This window comes from Temnothorax nylanderi, unplaced genomic scaffold, assembly GCF_030848795.1.
Source record: "Temnothorax nylanderi isolate EJ_2023f unplaced genomic scaffold, tnyl_v1.0 TNYL_tig0013_pilon, whole genome shotgun sequence".
In the NCBI taxonomy this organism is placed as follows: Eukaryota; Metazoa; Arthropoda; class Insecta; order Hymenoptera; family Formicidae; genus Temnothorax; species Temnothorax nylanderi.
In genome coordinates this window covers 1,862,237-1,886,763 of record NW_027249075.1, presented here as the reverse complement: position 1 = coordinate 1,886,763, position 24,527 = coordinate 1,862,237, and the positions used below count along the sequence as shown (strand labels likewise).

At 39.3% G+C, this 24,527-nt stretch overlaps 2 protein-coding genes across 2 annotated transcripts in view; one reads left to right on the top strand and one right to left on the bottom strand.

Annotated features, from left to right (window-relative positions):
• Positions 1 to 24,527, bottom strand: part of Mib1 (mind bomb 1) — a 355,660-nt gene that overhangs the window by 23,025 nt on the left and 308,108 nt on the right. The window lies entirely within an intron of this gene.
• On the top strand, positions 962 to 2,102 carry LOC139767887 (uncharacterized). The gene is made up of 3 exons (XM_071697583.1): positions 962 to 1,289; positions 1,395 to 1,405; positions 1,487 to 2,102. The coding sequence occupies exons 1-3, from the start codon at positions 962 to 964 to the stop codon at positions 1,712 to 1,714; spliced, it is 567 nt and encodes a 188-aa protein (XP_071553684.1). The 3' UTR covers positions 1,715 to 2,102.

Below are 24,527 nucleotides of genomic sequence, written 5' to 3'. Positions count from 1 at the left end.
AACATGAAGATGAAGAAAACGAAGGGTAGGAGGAGAAGAAGATGAAGGAGAAGGAGGAGGAGAGGAATGAGACAGAGAGGCCTGGGTAAGTTATCACTCGAGTCTGGACCAGGAATAGTCACACCATGTGGTGGCAGCCGTGGGACTGACTATTTTCGGGTAAAGACAAATTTGGCGCGGCGAGGCGCTACGCGAGGGAGCCGAGAAGCTGAGCCGAGCCGAGCCGAGCCGAGCCGTCGCATGGTAGCCGTCTCGAGTGTAAGCTTACATCTGCACACGACGACGACGAGGGGGGTGTCGGCTCCTCGTCACTCGAGAGGAAAGGCCAATGGGATCTGTGCAGCCATTTTTAGAGGGCTCGTTCCGAAGAGACCGTGCTAGAGGCTTTGGTAGCATTCAGTCCGAAGCGGTCACCCGGGTTGGCAGGATTCGAAGTCTCGAGGAAGTCAGGAACTTTCTCGATGATCGGCCGCCAAGTAATAATTTCCCTGTCGGAAGGAACCAGGTGCTGAGCCGAAAGGATCTTCCGGGGTACGAGGGGGTACAGCGCTCCCGACGCGCCAGGTACTCCTCGTTGGAGTGTGTTTCAGGATCTTTCAGGATCCGCAGTACGAATTACGTAATACCGGTGCATTCGCAAAGGGAGATTGTTGCGAGAAGTGTCGTATCCGGCAGCAGTTGGGACGAAATAGAAAAGCTCTTACTTCGAGAGCAAGTCGGAACTTGGATGACCTAAGCTTGCCTGTAGTACCGGGCGACCGTTCCGTGCTTCCTTACTTCCCATAGTGAATGTGACGTATGGAATGTAAAGAAGTATGGAGCTGCGTCTTGGTGAGTCGTCGCGAGGAGGAAGTCATCGTCGGAGAATCGAGGGATTTCCGGAGTTGTCGTCGACGTTGACGAAAACGGAGACTCGTGATGATCGGAAAGGGCGAGGATAGGAACAAGGATCAAAAGGATAATGACAGAGAAGATAATAGTGCCGCGTGAAGGAGTTAGTAATAAACGGTGCGAAGATAAAATTTTGCGGGCTTGCGTCTTCCGCGCTACGGATTCTGGGATCGGCAGCAGCCAGCCGCCAGAAATAGATTGCTTTCGCGTAACTAACACCGATATGGCTCAGGCATCATTCCACGTACATATGGTCCTCCGCGGCCTCTATTTATGGCTTTGCCGCTACCATGTGGTCACCACTTTTATTACCCTCACGAGCTCTTTCGTCATTCTTAGCGCGATGACAGAGAGCTCGTCGTCTCTTCGTATCCCTCTTCGTATCGCCCGAGTTGATAGCTGATAGCTTATCTTTTCGCTAAATTATCTTTTACATTAATGATTAATCGCGTCAGATTTTCCATTTGTTTCCTCTGATTTTCAATCGCTCGATTTGATTGCAGCGCCGAGGAGGGCGAGACACGGAAGAAAACGGGCGAGCGGGCGAGGAAGAGGACGCAACAGCGGCTGGACGCTGTTTTCGAGCCCGAAATAGGACCCCACGTACAACCGCGGCCATGTTTCCAGAAATAAGTTCTCCGGTTACAGAGTCTATTTCCGGTGTGCGGGCCGCCGACCGGTGCCCGGTTGCGCGGCGATCGGTGACGTATTCGGCTGCAGGTGCAATCTCGCGTATTGCATATGGAATACCATACCGCGCGGTATCTGGTTTTGGTGCTCGAAAAAAGATTCAGTGTCGGTCATAACGATGGTCAGCCAGTGACGTCAGTGACTGCGGTGCGATCGATTATGGTTTACGTAACGAGGACCAGAGCGTATTCTGATTGTCGAGCGAGCGCGCCATGTAACGCGATTAGGTGAATGTGCAAGTTATGATTCGCGTTGTAACTTTGGGACAGATTCGTCACAGATCCTCCCCTGATATTCCAGCCCAAGATTATGTCTCGTCAAGAAATAAGAACCTCCCGAAAATTATAATTAATTGTTGCACGAAGAGTTTTACTCTGCGACAGCAATTTCTATCATTAAAGAGAGGCTGTTATTATTAAATATTATTAGAAAAATTATTCCAATTATCAAATAATTATTATATATTAGATAATATATAATTATTATATAAGTTCTATTAAATTCTATTATTAAGTGTTTTATTTCTCCGATATAATTTTATAATTTTTTAAGAGAGAGAGAGAGAGAGAGAGAGAGAGAGAGAGAGAGTGTGTGTGTGTGTGTGTGTGTGTGTGTGTTATGTTGTTGCATACAATGTATTTCCGATAATCTTCTTACAACATCGTTGTTGATTATTCTATATAACTTCACGCAACGGTCTCGCGAATTTTGGCGAACAATCCCGCAATTTGACTCGAGGTTCACTGGGTAGTACATTACGTTTGCATAGGTGCGCACGAATTTATCGACGGTAAAATAGATTTGCGCTTCTCGTGGCAGTAATGTTCTTGATTAAGCCGAATGAATTACGCTGATATTATTGCCGTGAAATAATAATATTACCCCCGGTATTATCGGCTAATGCCGCCATTTGCATTAACGTCGGCACCTGCTAATTGGCATCGCCCGTCGCGTTTTGTCTATTTGCCGTACGTGTTACACGGACCGTCCGATTATGCTAATCACCGTCGAATAATAACGCGTCTGCCGTTTAAACGAATCTACCTAATTTGGTGAGAGATATTCGTAAGAAAAAATATTTTTCCATATAGTCTCTTCCTTGTCTACAAATTTCCTAATCTAAAGTCGATTGGAAATCCGGGAAACTGCTTATAGATTTTGATTAAGAATTTCTGAAATCATTTCTAAAATCGTTATGCGAGGAAAGATCGTTTTACCTAAATGCTAAACTTCAGTCGCGCAAAAGTCATTCCAAAGACGTCATCGAGGGTTGGGAAATAGTGGAGAGGATTTAAAGGGTGCATTATGCGACGCTTCATGATAACCATGGATAGCTTGGATGCAACCTTGGCACGTTTTCGGCGGATCGATAACGCAGCATGGCAGAGATGAATCGGTGGTCAAAAGTCCCGGGAAAAGGGGTCCGTTGGTTACGTAGCACCCGGTAGCGGCAGCTACGAGGGTCGAATGACAGAATCGCGCGGGGTGTATTGGCTATTCGGTACGATCGTCACGTTCAGCGCGACAATTTATGACGATTGGAATAGCGACTGTTACGCGTCCACGTGATGCGGTCGGACTGCAGAAAGACTCGAGTGCGCGACACCTTATCAAACTGGTTTAATTAGCGGCTAGAGCGCGAGAAGGCAAAGAGACTTGTAACGGCCTCGTTCTCTTTGATTTTAATTCTTAAAATCTTTATTGCAAAAGAGAAATGTAAGTTATTGCATACCCCTTCAAAAATACCATATTCGCATTTCTAATAATTATGTTATCATTAAAAAAAGTTTTGATCATATTATACCGTAGAAATTTTTTAGAGTTTAATAGAACTTAAAATAACAGCGATAAAGAAATAGTTCAAGTTCACTGTAAGTTGTATTATATGTACATATATGTATATTATGTTGTCTATTTGCAAGTCTCAAGTTTAATGTGCGAAATTTTTACTAATTCGATTTTAAGTCGGTCGAAGAAACAGCAAACGAAGATGTCGATGGAATATCCGTTTATCATGTAGAAAATGTAGTACTTTTCCAGATAGAAATCTAATTATGAGATATTATTTCTTGAATAATCATAGGTTTTAGTATGTGGCTTCGTTAGGATCACGTTTAGTCGGGTTTCCGAGAGAACATTACCTTATCCCCACGAGAATGTCCCGTAACAGGCGGTATTTAGGGACACAACGAGAAAGGACGCGGGTAGGTGGACGCTGTTGAGATTGTACTAATTAAGTCCCACCTCCCATTAATTGCCGGCGTTCCTGTCTTGTCAGTGGCCGCCGCCCGTCGTTGCGGCTGCGAACACTAGTAGTTAACCGAATTTCGATATCGACATGTTTCATTCCGTGAACAATCTCCCTTCCTCTCTCCCTCTCTCTCTATCTCCTTCGCTCCTTCCTCGAATGGCCATTTACAAGATCCTCCAAGCGGATATACATCTAAATACATAAATCTTTTACATATCTTATAAAGTCGCAATTTTTATTTGGATAAAGTAATTAAAAATCTTATGAGAATTTTCGGACTTTTAGAAGCATTTTAGCTAAAATAGAAGTTTAAATACTACTCTAACAATTTTTCACAACAAACGTTTTCTGTGCGCCGCATGTGTGATAAAATCTTGAATAAAAAACAATCGCTCTAAAATAATGGTAAATACACACGTGTAAAAATATTTATGAACTCGCGTTGCTACATTCTATTTCGCAACCTAGATAAATTTAATTTTCCAAAAGTTGATTCTCTTCTACCTTAGGATGAGTGATTACGTGAACGTTAGCTGAAACATCGCAGGCTGACCTAATATGTTGGCTCGCCCTTACGAATTTCGGGGCTGTCCCGAGCCGGACGAAACTTTCCTACGGGAAGAATCGCCCGTGCCATGTTCGTTTATCAAAGTCAACGGATGGACGATCTCCAGATTGAGTCACGGAACGCGTTTTCCCGTCGAGACTATCTCGCGCGCGTCCGGAAAAACCGGCTCACTGCGACGTCGCGAGCGCGATGGTAAAGCTCGAGAGTTCCGTCTCTCTCATCCTCCTTTTTTTTTGCGTACGTCCGTCCAATTTTCGTCGTTTTCAATGGGGGAGGCTCTCGATGCTCGCTCGATAAATCCATTTAGACGAGAGAATATATCCACGCGCTTGCCAGTTTCTGCACGTAAGCGAAACGTCAGCTTTCCTAGTTTCTTGGAGCCGAGCCGCCGCCTAACTCTCGAAGCTTACCTCCCCGCTCCTCACTCTAGCTATCCCTTGATTCTTCGATATATCTTGCCATCTCGAGACGCGGCCGAAAAGACACCCTGATTACTCGTTGAAGGAGCCGTGGTCCCGCATATTTCGGGATACTGAATTATAATATAGATTAGTTCCAAAAATGGATGAAAGAATATTCCCTCTAATAATTATTTATAATAATACAATATTATAAGTATAAGATTAAAAAATTAAAAATATGAAATCTTTTATATATATAAATAAAAGTTCCATTATCTAGTTTTTAATACTTCCCATCATCGACTGTGATACCGATTTCACGGTTACACTATAATTTCAAACGAGAGGTGGCGATGTCACAATTAAATCGTTCACTAGAGCGATCGATGAAACCGCGATGGCGAAGACTGCAAGCGGCTCACGAAGCGGCGCTTCGACACCGATTGAAACTCGGCCCTCCGGGTCGGAGACGTTGAGTGCACTTCTCCGGGCATGACACGAATAGCCGAGCGGCTCGAGACGCGCGTTTGAACTTTTAAAGTAAACGCGGCCCTTCCTGCGGCGGCCGCCGACGTTTCGGCAGGACGATCACGCACGGCCACCCATCCAACTTCGCCGGCTAATCAGAAAAATCCACACTCCGCCGAGCTTATTGAATTGTCTTGGCCCGGGCCCGGGATCCAACCCCACCATCTTCCACGTCCCCCTTGCAAGAAAAAGAAGGCGATCCTGTCTATTTCTGGTAATCGCCAGAATTCCTTCCGCGCGTTTCCCTTTATCTATATTATCTTATCACATCTTTTATTAATTATATTTAAATTTTTTTGAGATTTATCGATATAGTTATTGATGTTTCTTCTGTAACGGCGCACCTTTTATTTGGGATTCACTATCTATCGTTATTTACAAACTCGATTTGCTCAATGTCCTCAAAAATAGACTCCTTAATCTTCTGCATATAATAGTTTATCAATATTTATTTTACTTTAAATTACCTTTCTACGCTAGGGAAAGATTAATGGCTATGGATTACTGTTATTATAGCCATTCTTAAAATACATTACTGAATTTTTCATTGCTTATTTTCTCTTATTCTTTTACAAGGCTTATTTTAGGACAGCAATAAACACTTTCTACTGCTGTTATTACTACTGCTTATTTTCTCCCTGCAGTTTCTACTTCCCGTGGTAATATCTCACGCGAGTGTGCTTCGAACGGCTTTCGATGAATTATAAGGACGCATAAGGATCAATGACGGTGGCCCGTATGAATCTTATATTCCCACTCTCGCTCGCAGTCTTCGGCCGCGACCCATATTTTATCACGCTCGGCCTTCATAATCGATGCATCCGATAACAAATAGCGGCGCGAATCGTTCTCTATTTTATCTATCCTTGTCACAAGACGAAAAGCGACGGGGTGAGTTTGTCGTGTGATGCAATTCTTACAGCGACAGTTTACTCCGCCCGAATGTATTGTGTTTTATTGTAATCTACCACGATTTTTCTTCAGCGACAATGAACTAGAATATAAGAATTTATCTTCTCATACTATCGATTTCTGTAATTTATCGAAGTTAATACCCATACGTTGGATTTACCGTAGAACACGATTCTCAATTTTGATGAAAACCTTACGAGGCATCGTTCGTAGCGGTCGCTTCTGCGGGCTTAATACGGTATAAAATTGCAGCCTGGAAAACCTCTCGAAATATCCGGCTGACAACGAGAGCACCTCGCATTAAATCCAGTATAACGGTATAATAATCTTCCGCCGGTGCTTTGCGCGTAACGCAAGTTAGAGTCCTCGAATTTTTTACTAATATCGCGATAATGACTTGCCGCAACAGTGGTCTCACTTAATTAAAGAACTTTTGTATATTCGCGCGCGCAATTAGTCCCTTTAACGGACCGACGTAAACTAGCTATTTCGCGCGATGTTTCGCGATATTAAAACGTAACCTCGGCGAGCCCGAGTAAAAGCTTTAATTTTCAGCCGAGGATTTAATTCGAAGCACAGCACGGCAACGCATTTCGAAGATCTAAAAGCGTCCGTCTCCGCTTTTCCAAGATACATTTTCAACAATTTTTTCACGAAGAATTTAATGCGCAACTTACATGCGCAAGCTTTTCCTGCTCTACGTATGACTTAAATCTTTTTAAAATTCAAATAAGAGTAACACGAAAAAAGAGACCTCTTTCACGGATTGAGGAATAAATTTATAACGTAATTTATTCCTCAATGGCCAATGTTCAAAGGTTCAAATGTTTTCGCAAGAAAATAACTAAATTTGCAGAAATAAAATTATATTTATACGAAAGATTGCGTATGTATCTTATACGTTAAGAACTAAGTTCGGCCGAAACTCGGTTACTTGGAAAATTATTTTGCCCGTTATGGAAAGCAGTAAAACTATGCTTCGATATTTTAATCATAGAATGAAAGAGAAGGGAAAGGGGGGAGAGGGGGGGAGAGAGAGAGAATTAAAGATGCATATTTCATATTTTCATGTAAATCGAGCGCGGAAAATTCATCCCGGTTTGTACATCAATTCTCGTCCGCCGTTAATAGAATACGACATTATGAGAAGGATTAAATTATGGCCCGTCAAATCTCTGGGCTCGGCCCTCAATATTTAATCCGTAAACTCACTTGATAATACGCTTCCGGCCTCGTCGGCCATGTTGGAGGATGTAATCATCCTGTTTTCCTCAACGATATCGAAGATGATTTCATTTTGGCCGAGTTATTCTTCACGGAGTCATTATTTCTCTGAATTGTTTCCACGGTCGCGACATCAAATGCATGTTGCAGAGCGCAAGGGTCGCCAGGTCTGCAATCTGCATGATTCACTTTATATTCCGTACTTTAATAACGAATCTTATCTCGTATTTTCTACCTTTACTGGAAATTTTTATTCCTACCTTTGATATACGACTTTAATAAGGATGTAGAACAATATTACTACCCATGATAATTTTGCAATTATTTTAAACAGTATATTGCGATTTTTGTTGATTATATTACAAATTACGGTCAGTTTAAATGATGTGTTCATTATCTCTTCATAAATTACGAACTTGGTTCATTTGCGCTTTGCAACAGCTAAATTTCTCCATCATCGTCGTTATTATGAGACTGAAATGCTAGATCGCGAGTCCTATATAATCAGTAAGATTTACGGTCGAAGAGAGCTGTGCCATGCTGAATAACCAGCCGGCAGATAGTAATTTGCATTAAGCGCATAACAAAATATAAATACATACGGAATCTCGATCCAGCGGCTCCTAACTTAAGCAACATGGTGAAATGCGTTTCAGAAACGTAAGGAACGTTGCCGAGCGTTAAGGCGCTTTGGCGTCTGGCCATGCAATCCTCTTGAACGTTATTCTACATTCCAGCTCCGATTATCATACGTACCTTTATATAAAGATGCTTTAATATAACCCAATAAATCGCCAAATTATTTTTTCTAATTGCTCATATTTTTGTGACATCGGAATTTTTATGACTCGCACTGGTTAAAAAAAAAGGTGTTTCTAGTGAAAAAAAAAGCAAAGAGAAGAATGTTGTTATCAGGTGGCTTTTTAACAGTTTTTTTTATCACACCATCGAGTCGAGATGTTTTACAGCGCGTTAAAGCTACGCGAGAATAATTATTTTGCGCAAAGTTTCGGGTACGCTAAAAAGCCGGGCGTCAACAGCCGCGGCCGATATTAATGGAATAAAGTTAGCGGCTACGTAACTCGAAGGCGCGAGGACGTAAGGCAACCGCGGAAAGATACACCGTGACACGTTGATTAATCGGAAAACAAGTTTCCGTCGACGCACCGCAGAAAAAGTAGAATCGTCGAACGAACAAATTCAATTACGCCCTTACCATCCGATATTGCTCGTCTCTGACGAATTATCGCACGATCGTCGCTCTGAATCATCGACATTCGTCTCGCGAATTCGTCGTTTCAGTTCACTAGTACATTTTAAAATGATTTCCATATTAGTATCTATCAATCTAAGCGCCATTAATTTTCTTGACAATTTTTTTATATATTTCATATTTTAAATATTTAATTAATTTTTAAAAGAGCTAAATAAATCTCGGGAAATCTTATTTGCAATAGCTTACAAATAAAAAGTTATTGTATTAGGATAGATTTTAATAAAGAAAACACCGACTGTGCACTGAAAGATCGACAGATTGTCGGTAAAATAAAGATCGTTAAAGATTTCTGTGTGTAATTATTCTTTTGTATTTTATACTTTCATATAGCATATCTGGAATTCTATTCCTTTAAAAAAAATTCAGATATAATACACTTATTCCATTTTATTCTATTTCCTTTCTCTCCTTTCCTCGCGAGTGCGATGAAAATAAGCTGACTGATTCACGGTGACCGCGAGATAAAAGATGGCTTTTCTCATAAATGCCTCGAGCTCTATCGTCGCTATCGGCCGTCGTGATCTTCGCGAGAAAACCGCGGGCGCGAATTAGAGATTTAATCTGGTAGATTAGTTTTTCTATCATACTATACGTCCCTCTCGCGGCAGAAGGACGGAGAAAAGCCTTTTGGCTCGAGATTCCCGAAAGGTAGGCAATATGTGTGTCACGTGCCGCTCCGTGCAGCCTCCCTCGCGCCTCCGACTACCCTCCGCCATTCGCCACCCTGTCTACGGCCCTTCCGGGGGCTCCACGGGTCACGTGCTGCGCGTCAGGGCCGCGGGGCGACGTAGGAGCTCGGGCTGGCCAGGGATGGGTTGTTCTCCGTGAACCGCATACCGAAAATCCGGCAGCAGCGACCCGATAAACACCCCGACACTCCGACGCGACTTCGCGCGGTGAAAATCGAAGGATCCCGGAATTTCCTGGCGACGACGATCGCGGCGGATTTTTCATGGGCACCGATCCAAATTCGATCTTCCGCGAGATTCCTCGACTATTTACGCCTCGATCAGTCGGGAAAACGCGTCCCGTTTTTTAAGATGCATGAGAAACACTTCTTTAACATTCTGCCTTCCGATAAATCCCGTCTTATAGTAAAGTTTCAATTAGTAATAATTGTTAGTAGAACGATTAAAAGGCTATTGTAATGACGTATTGACAAAGAGTAGTATGAGAAAGGTAATTCAAAAGTTATAAACAAAGAATGTTAAAATATATGAAGATATTTTTAAGAAATAAATACTTTCTTCTTATAAAAGCTTACAAAAAAGTATTGTAGAATCGTACATGAGTGTCATAATAAGACTTAATTTTTCAAATTATCGTGTAATAAAACAAGCTCTTCGTACTGAGTGCACATTTCTTCTTTGTGATATAAAAAAATTAGTTTTTTCTATTAATCAAGAAAAAATTAGCGTAAAAATAATTAACATGGCTAAGAAGTACACGTCTTTCCAAAGTACTTTCTTCGGTATTGCAAGTATCAAAGCTAGAAGAGGATTAAAAAAAAAAAAATAATTCGTGAAAACATTATGCTTCGTAAATCTGAAAGACTTTAATGCACATGACATAACATCGTCTTTCAGAAGGTTCGCCGAGCTATAATGACGCATTAGAGTGAGCGAAAGCCGCGAAATGTCCTTTTCAAGTAATCGCTGATCGCGAAAAAGGAGGAGAGAGTGGAAGCGGGTCGAGGAAGTGACGACAAGGAAAGACGAGAACAAGCGAGGAAGAAGGAAAGGAAGAGAGGAGGAGAGAGGGAGATTTGGAGGGAAAGCAAAGTTGTGCGCGCACCCCTTCCCGTCCTATTACCATAGCAATGGCGGCAAATCAAATTGAATAAAAATTTATGTATCAGAAGGGCAATAAAACGGAATAGATTTGGGGCAGAACGCGACAGCAGAATGGGGCCGAATCCATCAGCCAGCCGAGATCCCGATAAAACGGGGATCGTCGTTTGGGTCCCGGGGACCGCCGCGCAACCGTCGAAGGATCCTCTCGCGCGTATCCGCCGATTGGAGCGGGATCGTCGTCGAATTGTTGCCGCGAAATTTATTCCACTTACACATCCGCATGGGCAAACACGCGCATGTGGAAGGGCTTTACCGTTCCTACCGCCACCGCCGCCGCCCTTTTCCTATCCGGGCAGCGAAATCGGCTTTACGATATTACGCTGCCCGTGGAAGCCCGGGACATCCGGTTTATACGCCCGCTGCACCTTCTTCGTCCTGTATTCTATCGCGCTTTGCTCCGGATATGCCATCTTTCAAGGCTTCTCCTTCCATTTTTTTTTAAATGAAAACCGCAATTTCCACGAAAGTTTGCAGTATCGTAAAATAAAACATTGTTTATTACAAACATCGCAAATGCCTTAACGCTTACATCTGTTAAACAGAACATCACGAGAGAAAGAAGCATTAAAAATAAATGAAGTTGATGAAAATGAACATAATTGTTTTGTGCGCATTGTTAAATGAGTCGAATTTTTTATTTTTATTTTTAACTTATATTTATTATATTCCATTAATATTTCATTTTTAATTTTTAATTAGCATTTACTAATAAAACATTACTTAATGTTGCCAAAAATCTTGAAAATATTATTATTTTTAGTTTTATATTACTATATTATAAGAGAAAACTAAACTATAATCTCTCTATTATACAAATTTACTTAAAAAATTATGAAATATGTATATAATATTTTGTATTAATAATATTAGTATAACACACGCAAACTATACCAAATAATCTATATGTGAATTGTATATACGTGCTTATAAGCTATATAATCTTTTCAGCAGACACTTTCTTATGGATTTTATTATTTCAATATTTATGCGCGCAGTATAAATGTAATATAGTTTCGTAAATATAAATTACTATTAGTTGATTATAAAAAATCAATATCACAACCTGTACAGTCGTCCCTTATCATATGTTTAATTATTATTTCCGTTATTTCGCTTTCCACGCAGCTCTACATCCGTTTCGTGTTCGTGTCGATCGGCAAGTGTTCCGCGAAATGACGTTCAGCGCGGCGTGCAATCGTTGATAATTCGCGCGTGCAACTCTAATTAATGTCGACGTGTCTGATAGAACGAAATAACGATTACCGTCGCGTACCGCGAGAAATGACATTATCAATTTTCGGTCGTAAAATTATGCAAAGCAAATGTTGCTGGCCCGATAGATGTGCCATGCACGAGCCAATGCATTTTAAGCAGGCAGAGAAGGGGAGGTTTCAAAGTAAACAACAAAGTGGCGGCCACGAGCGAACGGATCTCTCACGGTAATCGAATTATCTTTCGCACGTTTCGCCACACCTTCGCCGAATCGGGAAATTCATCATTCTCTACGAAAATACGCGATTTCCTGTCGATAAACAATAAATTCTATGTTTTGCAGCAAAATAACGCTTAAGTTTTATATTTCAAATATATTTTGTGAAAAAAATTAAAAAAGTGTGAGAATAAAAGAATTTTAGATCTTACATGCACAACTAGCTTTCTATTTTTTCTTCACTGTTTCTCACCAGTTTTCCAATTATAGCGTTTAACGCATCCCTAAAAGGTAAAATTATTATTGTATGATGCAGCATCACAACTTCTGCAAATTTTTTAATCTCTGTCGGGAGTATCGTGGCCGTCTAAATCGATTCTCTCGCTATTTCCAACACGCAATCCTCACGGAAATGTCGGGATCGCTTTACTTCCGTTCCTTCTACGTGAAAATACCGGCGAGACGTTCGCGGAAAGAACGCGACGGGCGATTGACTATGAACGCGGAACGATTGCCTGCAAACGTAGATAAACGGCGATGATACGTTCGGCGCTCGCGCTCGATCGCGAAACACCTCGAAAATATCCAATTTCGCCTCGTCATCGGATGCGCGCGTCGCGAATATACCATGCAACGCGCCTCCTCGTCGTTTTCCTCGACCGCGAAGTGCGCACCCCGTCGCGGTATACCCCGAGCGATACCTCGCAGCTCGTTTCGCGAGATTGAATCAAGCCCGCATGGCCGGGTTAAGGCACATGAGGTCTGAATGCATAATGTCGATGTAAATGAGAGCCAAAGGTAAGCTGCCCCCTCCAAGCCCTCGCTCGCTGAATGCGCGCAGCCCCGTTCTCTTTCACTCTTTTCCCTATTTCCCTCCCCTCCCTCGTTTCTCTTTTTATTTTAATAGTTTCCTTTATACGCTCAGTTTCCCTCTCTCTTTCTTTCACTCTTTTTCTCCTCGCTATCCTCGCCGTCAGTGGCGTAATCTCGTTTGGTGGGGTGGTCTTGCACGGCGAAATATGATTACGACGATAGCGGTAACGACATTACCGGAGCTGACGCAGCCGGAGCCAGACCATCTATCCCAGATGGGTCCTGGGGTACGGTTGATCCAGATGGATACACACGGCGATACGTTCCTACCCGCGATGTCCGTCTGCCTATCGCCATCCGCTCCCACGGGGTAATTTAAAACAACGCCGATTGTTATTGGTTTTAACTCGAATCCGCGAGCGCGAGTTGACCGAAACGCGCTCTACTAATCGGTTTTGATGCACTATACACTCTACAGCCTCGTTGGCGTAACCAGATTCATACGACGCGAAATAATACTTCACTTTATTATGCTGCTATAAAATTATGAAAATTATGATTTTAAACTCGCAGCTCATCAGAATTTAAATACTACGTGAACTATCTACACTCTACAGAATATCTAGATTGATATCTAAATTGTTCCATAACTTTCGGCTCTTCTTTTGCATCCATGGATCTCATCTCTGAACAAAGTAGAATAGATTTTTCCTTGAAGAAAATTTTGCAAAACGTTTGTTTTATAAACTTGAAATTTTTAGTATTATATGGATCTCTGTACTTAAGCTTCGAGAGAATATAAGTTTCATTCAAGAATCATTTAATACTTAATAAACGAAAGATTTTAAAAAAACTTTTTTTATCTTTACATCTTTATATATGTACGAAGAGAGTCTTTTTTTTCAGGATAAATTCCGTAAATGCATTGAACGAGTTGCTGCGCTCCTCGGGGTCGACAGGTCGCGAGTAATCTTTCCTCCCGAGAAAACGATCGATCAGGTGTGCGCTTTGTCCTCGACCTCTGGGTCGTCCGATGATCGATAACGCGCAAACTTGATTCTCCAATGAAAACTTGCAGACTACTCCGCGCGCTGGTGCTACAACCCAGCGGGTCCCCGCGTGTTCCGGATACAAGAACCAGCTGGCTCTCCCGCAGGACTTGCATCCGCTCGAGGACGTCATCCGAGTGCTCGGCAAGCATCGGGAACCCGGCGGCGCCGCAGACCGAAAGAGGCTAAATCCTACATAGAGCTGCCTGGGTTCGTGTCGGGTATTCGCGCTGCGCAGCTAATACGAAATCTCAGGGGTATAGCTTAGATCTTTGCCAGGCAAGTCGGACGTGTTTTGAGAACGTTAAGACGCTCTGACATCTTCGGGACCAAAAACGTGATCGATACCGGGACGACATCGAGAAAGCTTCCGTTCCGCACGATTCCCTTTGACGTCAATGCTTTCGTAGCCGAAACTTGGCGATTCTCCTCGACGGGCTGCGATGTTTTTAGAAATTATTACTGTGCGCGAGACGAAGTTTACGCGAAGAAACAATCGTCTCTTCCCTTACTTCAGCTTTTTAGTATCTAATTGTTTGGACAAACTGCGCTATTTCTCGGACATTCCGTGTCGATGCAATCGATACGGAATTTCTTGCGCCGCGCCGGGGCTCAGATCGCTTCGCGGATAATCGACAGTGGCGCGGAGGAATCTCTCTCACTCTTTCAGGAAGGACATCTCAGCACACTTGAGCTTCGTCCTTTAATTCCCGCCGGAGCTGAATCCTACTGCCTTTAATTGTTTCCGCGCCGATGTGCACCTCATAAAAACGGACTTGCGGATTCGGTAGAACTTCTCCCGTCGTCGTTCTCGCGTCGTGCGACAGAGATCGCAAGAAATTAATTACCGTTTTTCAGTGCGGCGAACTGAGCTGCCGCTCCTTGATTTCGGTCTTGTTAGCCATTTCGGCGCTCATGGCGATACAGTTGCGCGTTGTGTTTCGCAGACGGCGTTTCGCGTCGCGTAAAGTTTACATGCAGTAAGATTAGATGCGTCACTTGAAAATGCGCCAACGCATTTCTTTTTCAAGTTTTGTATGGAAGATTATATGTGCAAAGTATATATAATATATTTAAATATTGTATAATATATCATATTTATATTCTATAATATATAATATCATATAAATCAATATGTCTAAATATTAATTTAAAGCAGCGGCAGGGATTGCAAGCATCATAAAATTTCGAGCAAAAATAATTACTTTTTCGCTAAAATTAGTGATCATAAAAGACGATAATATATCGACAATTAATGCTCTCTTTCTTTTATTGGTGGTAAGTTATACGGCATGCACGCTTGAAATGGAGCAACTTGCGGCAGAAATTCACCGTAATAAGAGAACCGGATTGCTTCGCCCGTTTGGTCGATCCGAGGAAACTTTCTCGCGGATTTATTGTTTTCATCATGCCAGTGTTCGACGGAGCGACTTGGATTAGCGGATTATTTTGTGATTCGCTTTAATCTCCGAGAGATATATTTGGCTGCGTATTTGTCGTTAACATTAATTACGATGCAATTAATAAAGCTTTTTTGTGTATTAGTAGCTTTATCACCTTAATGTTATGCATATATTTTCTATTTAATTAGGTACATTAATTTTCATGTCTTTACGGAATTCGTCTTAGCTAATAAATTTATCTATCTATTTAAATATATACGTTTATATATATATATAAACGTATATATTTTAATGTTTATGACTTCGGTATATTCAGATATTTTCTTAGCGAAAAATGTGTGTATCATTTTTCGCTAAGAAAATATCTGAATATACCGAAGTCATAAACATTAAAATAGCAAACTATAGACTACTCTGTATACATCTATTCATATATCAGTTTACACAAGCCTACTAATTAATTAATTAATTCTATGCATACATTGTGTACTGTAATTTTGAGGGAAAATGTGGTAATATAAGCGAGACATGACCTGTTCACTATAGCCTTGTCATATATGGTAGGCATCATCTCTGCTGTCGGCAGAGACACGATGTAGGCGTAAAGAGCATGGACAGCCTGGCAAACAGGCGGTGTTGAATTATGTTCGAGCATTTACGCCACAAATGTAATTGATTTCGGGGTGAATCGAAGTCGATTACTCGCGACGATGTTCCTTACCTGCACTTCAACTGCATTATTTTAATATTATTTGCGGATTGGATCTTCATGCTGATCATATCATACTGGTAATTAATTTTGCGCTATTTTATCTTTATACAATTATTCACGCTGTGTACAGAATGTAAGTTTGTTATTAAAAGATATAATTATATCTTTTACGTAACAAGATAAATTTCGGACTGTACAAAACATATTTAAAAAAAAAACGCATTAGTATGTGTGTTAAATATCTTTCTAATCTTTTCGGGTTGATTTCTTTCACAGAAATTTAGAATTCTTTTTTCGGGATAACATTTTCCTCTTTTCGCTTAAAGATTAATTTCTATCGAAATATGTAATCACCTGCTGAAAAAATGAGCTAAATATCACCGAAATCACGAAATAAAATGCAAATTAAAAGGAAGAGCAAAATTAGCTAGACAAACGATCGAACGTGTCGCGGTCGGGGTTTTGGATATGTTTCAACGAGCGTTCGTGCATCGTTGATTCGCGAGGCCGTTTCTGAAGCGGCAGTTGCCGCTGCTGGATGAACGGCCACCGTGTCTCTCGGTATCGTGCGTTATTGCCCAGCAACTCGATTGGATCGCTGATTTTAATGTGTCGCGAGGCGGGCTCACGGTCGCATTCACGTTTACACGCATCAATAATGACGTAGCGCGTGCAAAATCAATTAAATCAATTAGCGGCGCGAATCAAGGGGAGAAGGGATCAGGGGGGAGGGACGATGACTCAAAACCGCCTGTCTGTCCGGTGTGTGCCTACTTGTCTCCGCAATGCGCGGCTATCGGGAGTATAATCGTCGCGCAATTTAAATAGCGCCGGATCGATCGTGCCAATTTCCATCCTTTCACGTCATTTTTTTCGCACTGCAAAATGAAAAATATATGATCCTCCGGATAGATCCTTTATTTTATTAATACCGACGTTTGTGTCTTCGCGGAATATTCATTTCGCCGCGATAACGCGCGTGGACTTTATAAAAATTCATTGAAATTGATTCGCGCCGCTTATGGTTTGTATACTTAATAACGTATCGACGAAGCTAATCGAAATGAAATCAGAGCGGTTAAAGGAGGTAAAATAAGAAGCGTCAAGAAATAAGCAGCGATATTAAAATATCCTTTGCTTACATATTATGTTTCCCCGATAATATTTTTATCTAATTATATTTTCATAATTACGAGAAAAGTGTTGATGTAATTGTCTTTTATTCTTGTATCTCAACGTGTGTGTTAAAATTTTATATAATGTTTTTTATAAATGTTTCTAGCGAAAGAACATACATTATTACTAAACCAATTATATCCGTGCTCATCATTTGCGATCGATTCCGGTCGAGGCGATTCTGGACATCGTCATCCAGCGTGTACAATGACGATCGTCATCAACATCGGCGGTACGGAGGGATGACCGCCGCGTTTTGCGCTATACCATGGACTCGGTTATCTCCTCGCTTGACTTAAGATTGATATTCGTCGTGTACGTATCGGCGGACGTTAGCAAAACTGCACGCTCACCTAAAGCGCATTAATTAAATGCCGCTCGGCGATACAGTCCGTAGGATCGATACCGAATCGTTGCGCGATCGCGCCCTTCTCTCCGTCTCGCTCTCGCTCTCGCTCTCCCTTTCTACTTGCGAAATCCTGCCGCGCAGTCGGAACGCAACCGCATTCGCACGCACCATTCGTCCTCGCGCATCGGAAGTTCGGAACTTCCGCATGTGTTGCAAATTAACGCGACCGTTCTTGCGAATGGTGCATCGCGGGCGCGGCCGGCACGATCGATAGCTCCGGATAAACGAAGGCAACGGCTCTGTATATGTATATATGATAAAATTTATCCGCCGTTCGGCGACTCGCGCTGACGTGCGGTTTCGTCGCGGTAAATGGACACGTGTTACAAAAATAATAATACAATATGCTTTTTTTTTTTTTTCAGAAAAAAATTGTGTCACACGTACGCATCTAACACACAAAAATGGCGATAAAAAAGTACCTAACGTATTGAAGTAGCCAAGTATTAAGAAAATTTTACCGTAATGTGAGGGATTAACAGATGAATGGATTAACGGAGCGAATGGAACGTGTACGGCTTTAAAGTTTTAGCTGATCGACAATCTCGTATGCCATGCGATTCGAGCATTTTGCGTCTCTGCTCGATTACACATTTTATTTCGCTGCAGAATCCGCGTGGCATTAGTACGCGCGACTTTCGGCGCGTTGTTTCGGAAAAAATCGGATCTGCCGATTAAATCCACTGCGCGCGAAAACAAATTATTGTATTATCGCCGACAATAAGCGGTTGCAGAAAACGGGGATGGAAAGTTCCGATAATTAAGAGCAACAATTTCGACATTACTCTAAACGTTACTCTAATATATTCTTTTTTTTTTCTTTTCAAATTCTTCCACGACAGATACGCGTGTAGTCTCATCGCTGAAGTTCAAATGCATGCTTGACTGCTGCAGAGTAACGTCGTCCGAACTCTGCATCATCTACTCTTTAAAAAGTCGCGTTTCACGTTGGGCTTCATGAATGATTCATGGCTGATAAATAACTGTCAGGCGGGACCTGAATCTACTTGTACTTTAATATCCGTGAAGTACCTGCTTTTCCGGAGAATGCCTCTATATACCTACGATAGTTAGAAAATCATTGCGGAAGACGGATTTTCAGCGACGGTTAAAGCGATGGAACGTAACCCATATTATCTATTTCTTGTCGATTATTTTGATCTCCGGGGATTTTTGCGTTCATACTTTAACAAATTATATAAATGCTTTATTTCTCATGTAAATTATTCTCGCGTTCTTCAAACAAAAAATTTATTTATGATATAAAACCTTTGCGGCTAATAAACCGTAAAATAAGCTGTGCTCATTCTCGTATAAATAGTGATATAAAAGTTTAAATATTTTTCAGATATACATATATTGACCTGTATCAATACATTGGTCATATATAAGTCAACTGAATTAAGAATTAAAATATAGTAGTTTAAAATTTCTAGCGTATAAAATTAGATAAAGTTAAAAGTCGAAAGTCAAAATTAGTTTGCGAAAGTATCTCCATAAAAGTGAGAGGAGAGATATTAAACTTCCAAACTTGTTTGGGTTCCACGATTTTACGGACGACACGTGGTTCGCCAATTGGAAGCGTTCGATACGCGAGCCAATCGGTACCGACGATGGGAAACGACGGGAAAACGTATTTATGCATTCCGTCGGCGTTTCCAGCGTATCGTGCTGGGGTGCGTACGAGCAAAAACAAATTCGCGAATAAATAACGTTATTTATGAGGTCATCGGATAGTGGGGTGGAAACGGGCGGAACGAATAGCTAGTGGTGGAAGCGAAATCGTTCAGTATTTGAATAACACAAAACGAATAGAACCGCATTTATATATATATATATATATATATATATATATGTATATATGTATATACATATATGTATATGTATACATATATGTATACATATATGTATATGTATATATGTATATACGTATATGTATATGTATATATGTATATATGGAGGGGTTAAAGCCATAGTGGTGTAAGTCACTTTTTTTAACCTATCGAGTTAAGTTCATAGATGCAGTCTACACATGCAGATATGTTGAAAAAAGAAGAAAAAAAAAGTGGTCAAAAAAATTGACTTACACCACTATGGCTTTAACCCCTCCATATGTATATGAAGAACATAATCTTGATATTGCTAAAAAATTGTATCAAAATCAAAAATCTCCGTTGTGATATAATATATAGGAAGCTTTATTTACCTATATAATTTGTTAATTTTTAAGTATTTTATTTAAATGTTATTATTTATTGGCGTTAGACGATAAAATATAATGGACAGCAAATAGTGAAAAAGATAAATGCGTTGGCAGACATTATTAGAATTAACGGCTGGTCTCCTTGTTATTTATAACTCTCTCGACGATGGAAATAACGGTAAAAATCAGTCTCAATTCGGTCTTAGCGAGAAAAGTAGATTATGCGGTAATTAACGGTGCTCATAACATTACTCCCAGGTCTTTGTAAGTGTAACCCGCACGACCGACACCTTTTTTCGTTTACAGAGGTGAGAAAATGAAATCGTGACCAGGTTGTTACGACTTAAATTGGTGCTTTCTCGCTGCCGTTAGATCCTCATCTGTTTTTTTTTTCTTACGAAATAGAACTCACTTCTTTTATAGGATATATACGTTCAAGAAAACCGAGAATTTTCGTTCTTACCTCGAGGATCTACCGAAGGTTCGCAAACGACAAAAATATGGTCGCGACAAATAATTTTCTCAAAAACAAAAATCTAATTGCTTCCAGAAAAATGTAGTAACTCACGAAATTGATCAAGCATTTCGAAAAATACAATTTATTACTATTATTATTTATTAATAGAAGCTTATTATTTTAGAGATTAACCTATTTCTTTTATTTTTATATTTTTATAATAATATATAAATTATAAAAATTTGTTTTTAATGTCTGCTCCCTCTTCTCCATTTTTGCAATATTAAAAACTTTCATAAAATTTTTAAAACATTTTATCAATTTCATGAGTAATTGTATTCTTTGAGTAATAAAATATTATATCAATTGCGATATATTAATGTATACACATTTTAATCTTCTCTACTAACAATAAAGATTACAGATTATGACATCAATATTGTAAAATTTATATGGTGTAGCGAAAACAGAAATTTACTATTGTTTGTTGATAAATTATAATTTCTATTTTATTGCTTAAAAATATAAAAACTCGTAAATCAGGAATTACAAGTTTAAGCAGAATGAAATATAGATACCTTTCCTGTAGAATACATCACCAAGTTTAGGGTTAATCTCGGAAAAAAGGAGATTTAAAATCTATCCGTCTCCTGCGGTTGAGTCTTATATCGCCAATAAATTATCGCGGATATTATAGGATAAACGTTGCGTATAATACCGCACTGAAATTCTGTACGGTGCGCGATAACGGGGTAAACCGTCCCTGCGCTTCCCGGTCAAACATCGGTCGGGATAATGTCGGTAAGAAATGTAGGGGAGTGAAAAGGCTGACGCGATCCGTTTTATTGCGGTTTAATTTATGCCTTGCCATCTGTGTGCACTTCTGCTCTTAGGCCGACGGTGGTTTCTATTTCTTTCCCTCCCTTTTTATTGCAACTTTAAATCAGGAAGTGCGATATTTCACAACGCGGTGAAAGGCCCAAACACCTGGCGGCAGGAGGCCGTTAATAAATCATGAGTCGCTAAGAATGTTGGATGTTTTAGCTTGTCTTGCAAATCCGCGAGGAGTCCGCGAGGATTCTCGCACGAGACGCGTGTGTAATCCATTCGCGTAGTTTTTTTTTATTTCTTAGCGCGATATTGCGAGTTAATAGACCTCGAATTCACCACGACATCGGTACTGTGTCCGATCTCGTTAGTGGCGAAAAAAATCGAATCTCGTGTAAATAATAAATAATACTAATTTTTGTAAATTACATGACTGATTATCTAGATAAAAAGATTACAGATCTTTGGTTTTATTGTATAGCGTTACGTCGTTATTTGTTAAAGAAAGATTTCTTATTTAATACGTAAACATATGCTGCACAAGCAAATAATTATGGTCTTTAATTAAGTTTCTAATCCAATGCCTGAAATAAAAAGGGTATTGATGATACTTGACGTACAATTTCACGATAAAAAGTTAATCAAATAAAATAATTAATGCATTATATGTTCATGATGTTATCAATTATTTTTCTTATATGAATTGTTAAATATATCAATTGACAATTATACAAATTCCAAGATTAAATATTTATACTAATAGCCCATCCATTTTAAGGTATAATAGATCTTTATAAGATACGAGTATTGTATTTATCTAATTTTTACGCTCTCTTAATTTTCATATACATATTCATACATTTATCGTACGTATCTGACATAATTTTCACGCAGATCCATTAACTTAATAAAAGATAATTTGTCATTCACCAATATGATGCGCAGCGGCGGAGTTATGACTATACGTTGAAACTGCGCGTTGTCCTGTAAAATAGAAATACCTATACTAAAATTATAGCAATGTCCAGAATAATTAATATCTAAAAGAATAATTGTTGTCCGCGCACAAAATCGTTACAAATGATTAATTCTGCGAGTAACAAATGAAATTTACTCACCCCACGGTTTCTCCGGTGACGCCCGACGCCTCCCGGCCTCCTCCTCTCAGATTCATTCGTTGCACTCATATAACACAGCATTCGCGAAAACACAGTTAATTACAATCGCACGTATTAAACATCACAATAGAATAATCGCCCGCATTTTGCACGGCACTCCCGATGTTAATCGCACGCGACGTATTTTACTATTTTAAATCCCATCGAAATGCGATCATCCGAAAATATACAATCAAAATTCAATACTGCATGATGCGCAATATATTTCGAGGTGTTTTGTTATATCTGCAGGTGATTCGTATTTAATTCGAAACAACAAATTACGTTTGAATCTGCAAAAAACTCAAAAACACGACGATGCACAAGATACATTCGAATCTAGGTACTATCAAGGAAATCATTGTCGCCCAAGCCGTAAAAATATCGCGACAAAACAATACTTTATAATTTCCATCAATTCCGAAATGAAACTAATAAATCGCGCGGAATATTTGTTTTGTTAAGAATAGTTGATATAGTCATTAAATCGCAGGAGTTAATTACGCGCGGGACTGATGCCTCAGTCAATCATTCGTACGAAATAATATCTCGTTTAGCGTTTCCCGGTACTTGCGACCGTGTATTTCGACAGATAACACGGTGATACACGGAGTAACACGCGTCTCTACTAGCTCGCTCGAAGTTCGTCGCGTAAATGACAGCACGGCGCGCGGTAATCTTGCGTACGTCACGTCGTTTTGCATATTATAATAGATATCAAGGCCAAATACAAACCGTAAAACGAAATATTTAACGTTATTTTTCTATGAAACAACTATATGTCAAATATTTTTTTTTCTTGTTTTAATTAACTTCGATAAATCAATCAACTGATATTGAAAAAGATGTTTTATCAATTCGATCACTGAGGCATATGGTGATATATTTATACGCAATAAACGGTAAATATTAAAAAGAATGTCTTGTTTTCAGGCGACGTAAATAAAAAATGATATCTAATAAAATTAAAAACCTTATATTAGAACGCCCGCGTATAAATAAATACCAAAAGGTTTACACGATTAATAAATTTATCGACAATGAATCAATTTGTTCGGTAAATGAATTGTTACTATATTTTATACCTCATTTTATAAACTTTTGTTAGCGTTTCCTGAAATAACAATTAATTCTGTTCCGGTTAAAAGAACGTTTTGAAATGAAAATATTGTTACTCGTAATCTAATTGAGGAAAACATTTGCTACAATCTGATTGATATATATATATAAATGTATACCGTTAATAGCATATATGAATTGTTCTTTTTTTTTTTAACAACTTTAAATAGTCGATGTTAATAAACTCAATTTAAAAAGAATTATTAAATCTATTGTTCGAAGAATAAAGTTTATCTTTATTACAATCGAAAAATTATTTATATAAATTAATTTATTGTTATTATTTCCAGATTTTATCCAAAAGAGGAAAAGAATTGTTATTGTGATTTTATTAAATAAAATATTAGATATAATTTTAACAAAACGGAAAATATCAAATTATAAATTGTCGCAAAAATGTGTAATTTTATTAAATTCCTTTTTTAAATTGATTAAAATTACACAATTTTATTGCTTTGCGGATATATAAAGAAAAAGACTTACATAACAAAATAATTTCCTTAAATATTTTTTCGAATAAGTAACACAAAGATTCCTCAACTTTATTCCTCAAATAAATAATTTCAAATAAATATCAAATAAATATTATATTCAGATGTTACTTTAATGTTTCAAAATTCTTGAACTTTAAGTCCGATTTTTTACGTAAATAATAGTTCTCTTCCTAAATCATCTCCGCAAAAAGTTTAAAAACTATTGATATATACATGTACATATATCCCTCAAAAATCAATAATTGAACTAGTTCAATTATTGAACCGTGAGAAACAACTCATTGTCAGAGGCAGTATCTCAAGATAAACTTTATCCGAATTCCTCCATTACAATTGCAAATATCATAAATATCAAATTGACATTCAATATCTATTTATTAAATTGTATCATGTCTAAAAATTGGTTTTAGTTAACTTTTTCAGTAGAAATATGACTATAAGTACAAGCCTAAGATACTTGCATCCAGATAAGATTTCTTCTCACGTTCCCTTAAAATTTCTATTCGCATGTAATACACGGAATTGTTCTTGTTTCAGAACCTAGTATCTTGAATGTCCTACCTAATTCCATATCTCGACGATCGCAGTTACCATTCGCAAGACTACAGAGTTTCTCACGAAATTCTCTTACTAAACTAAAATGGATATTTGTGCTACTCTCATGAAATAGTAGCAAAACGCGAG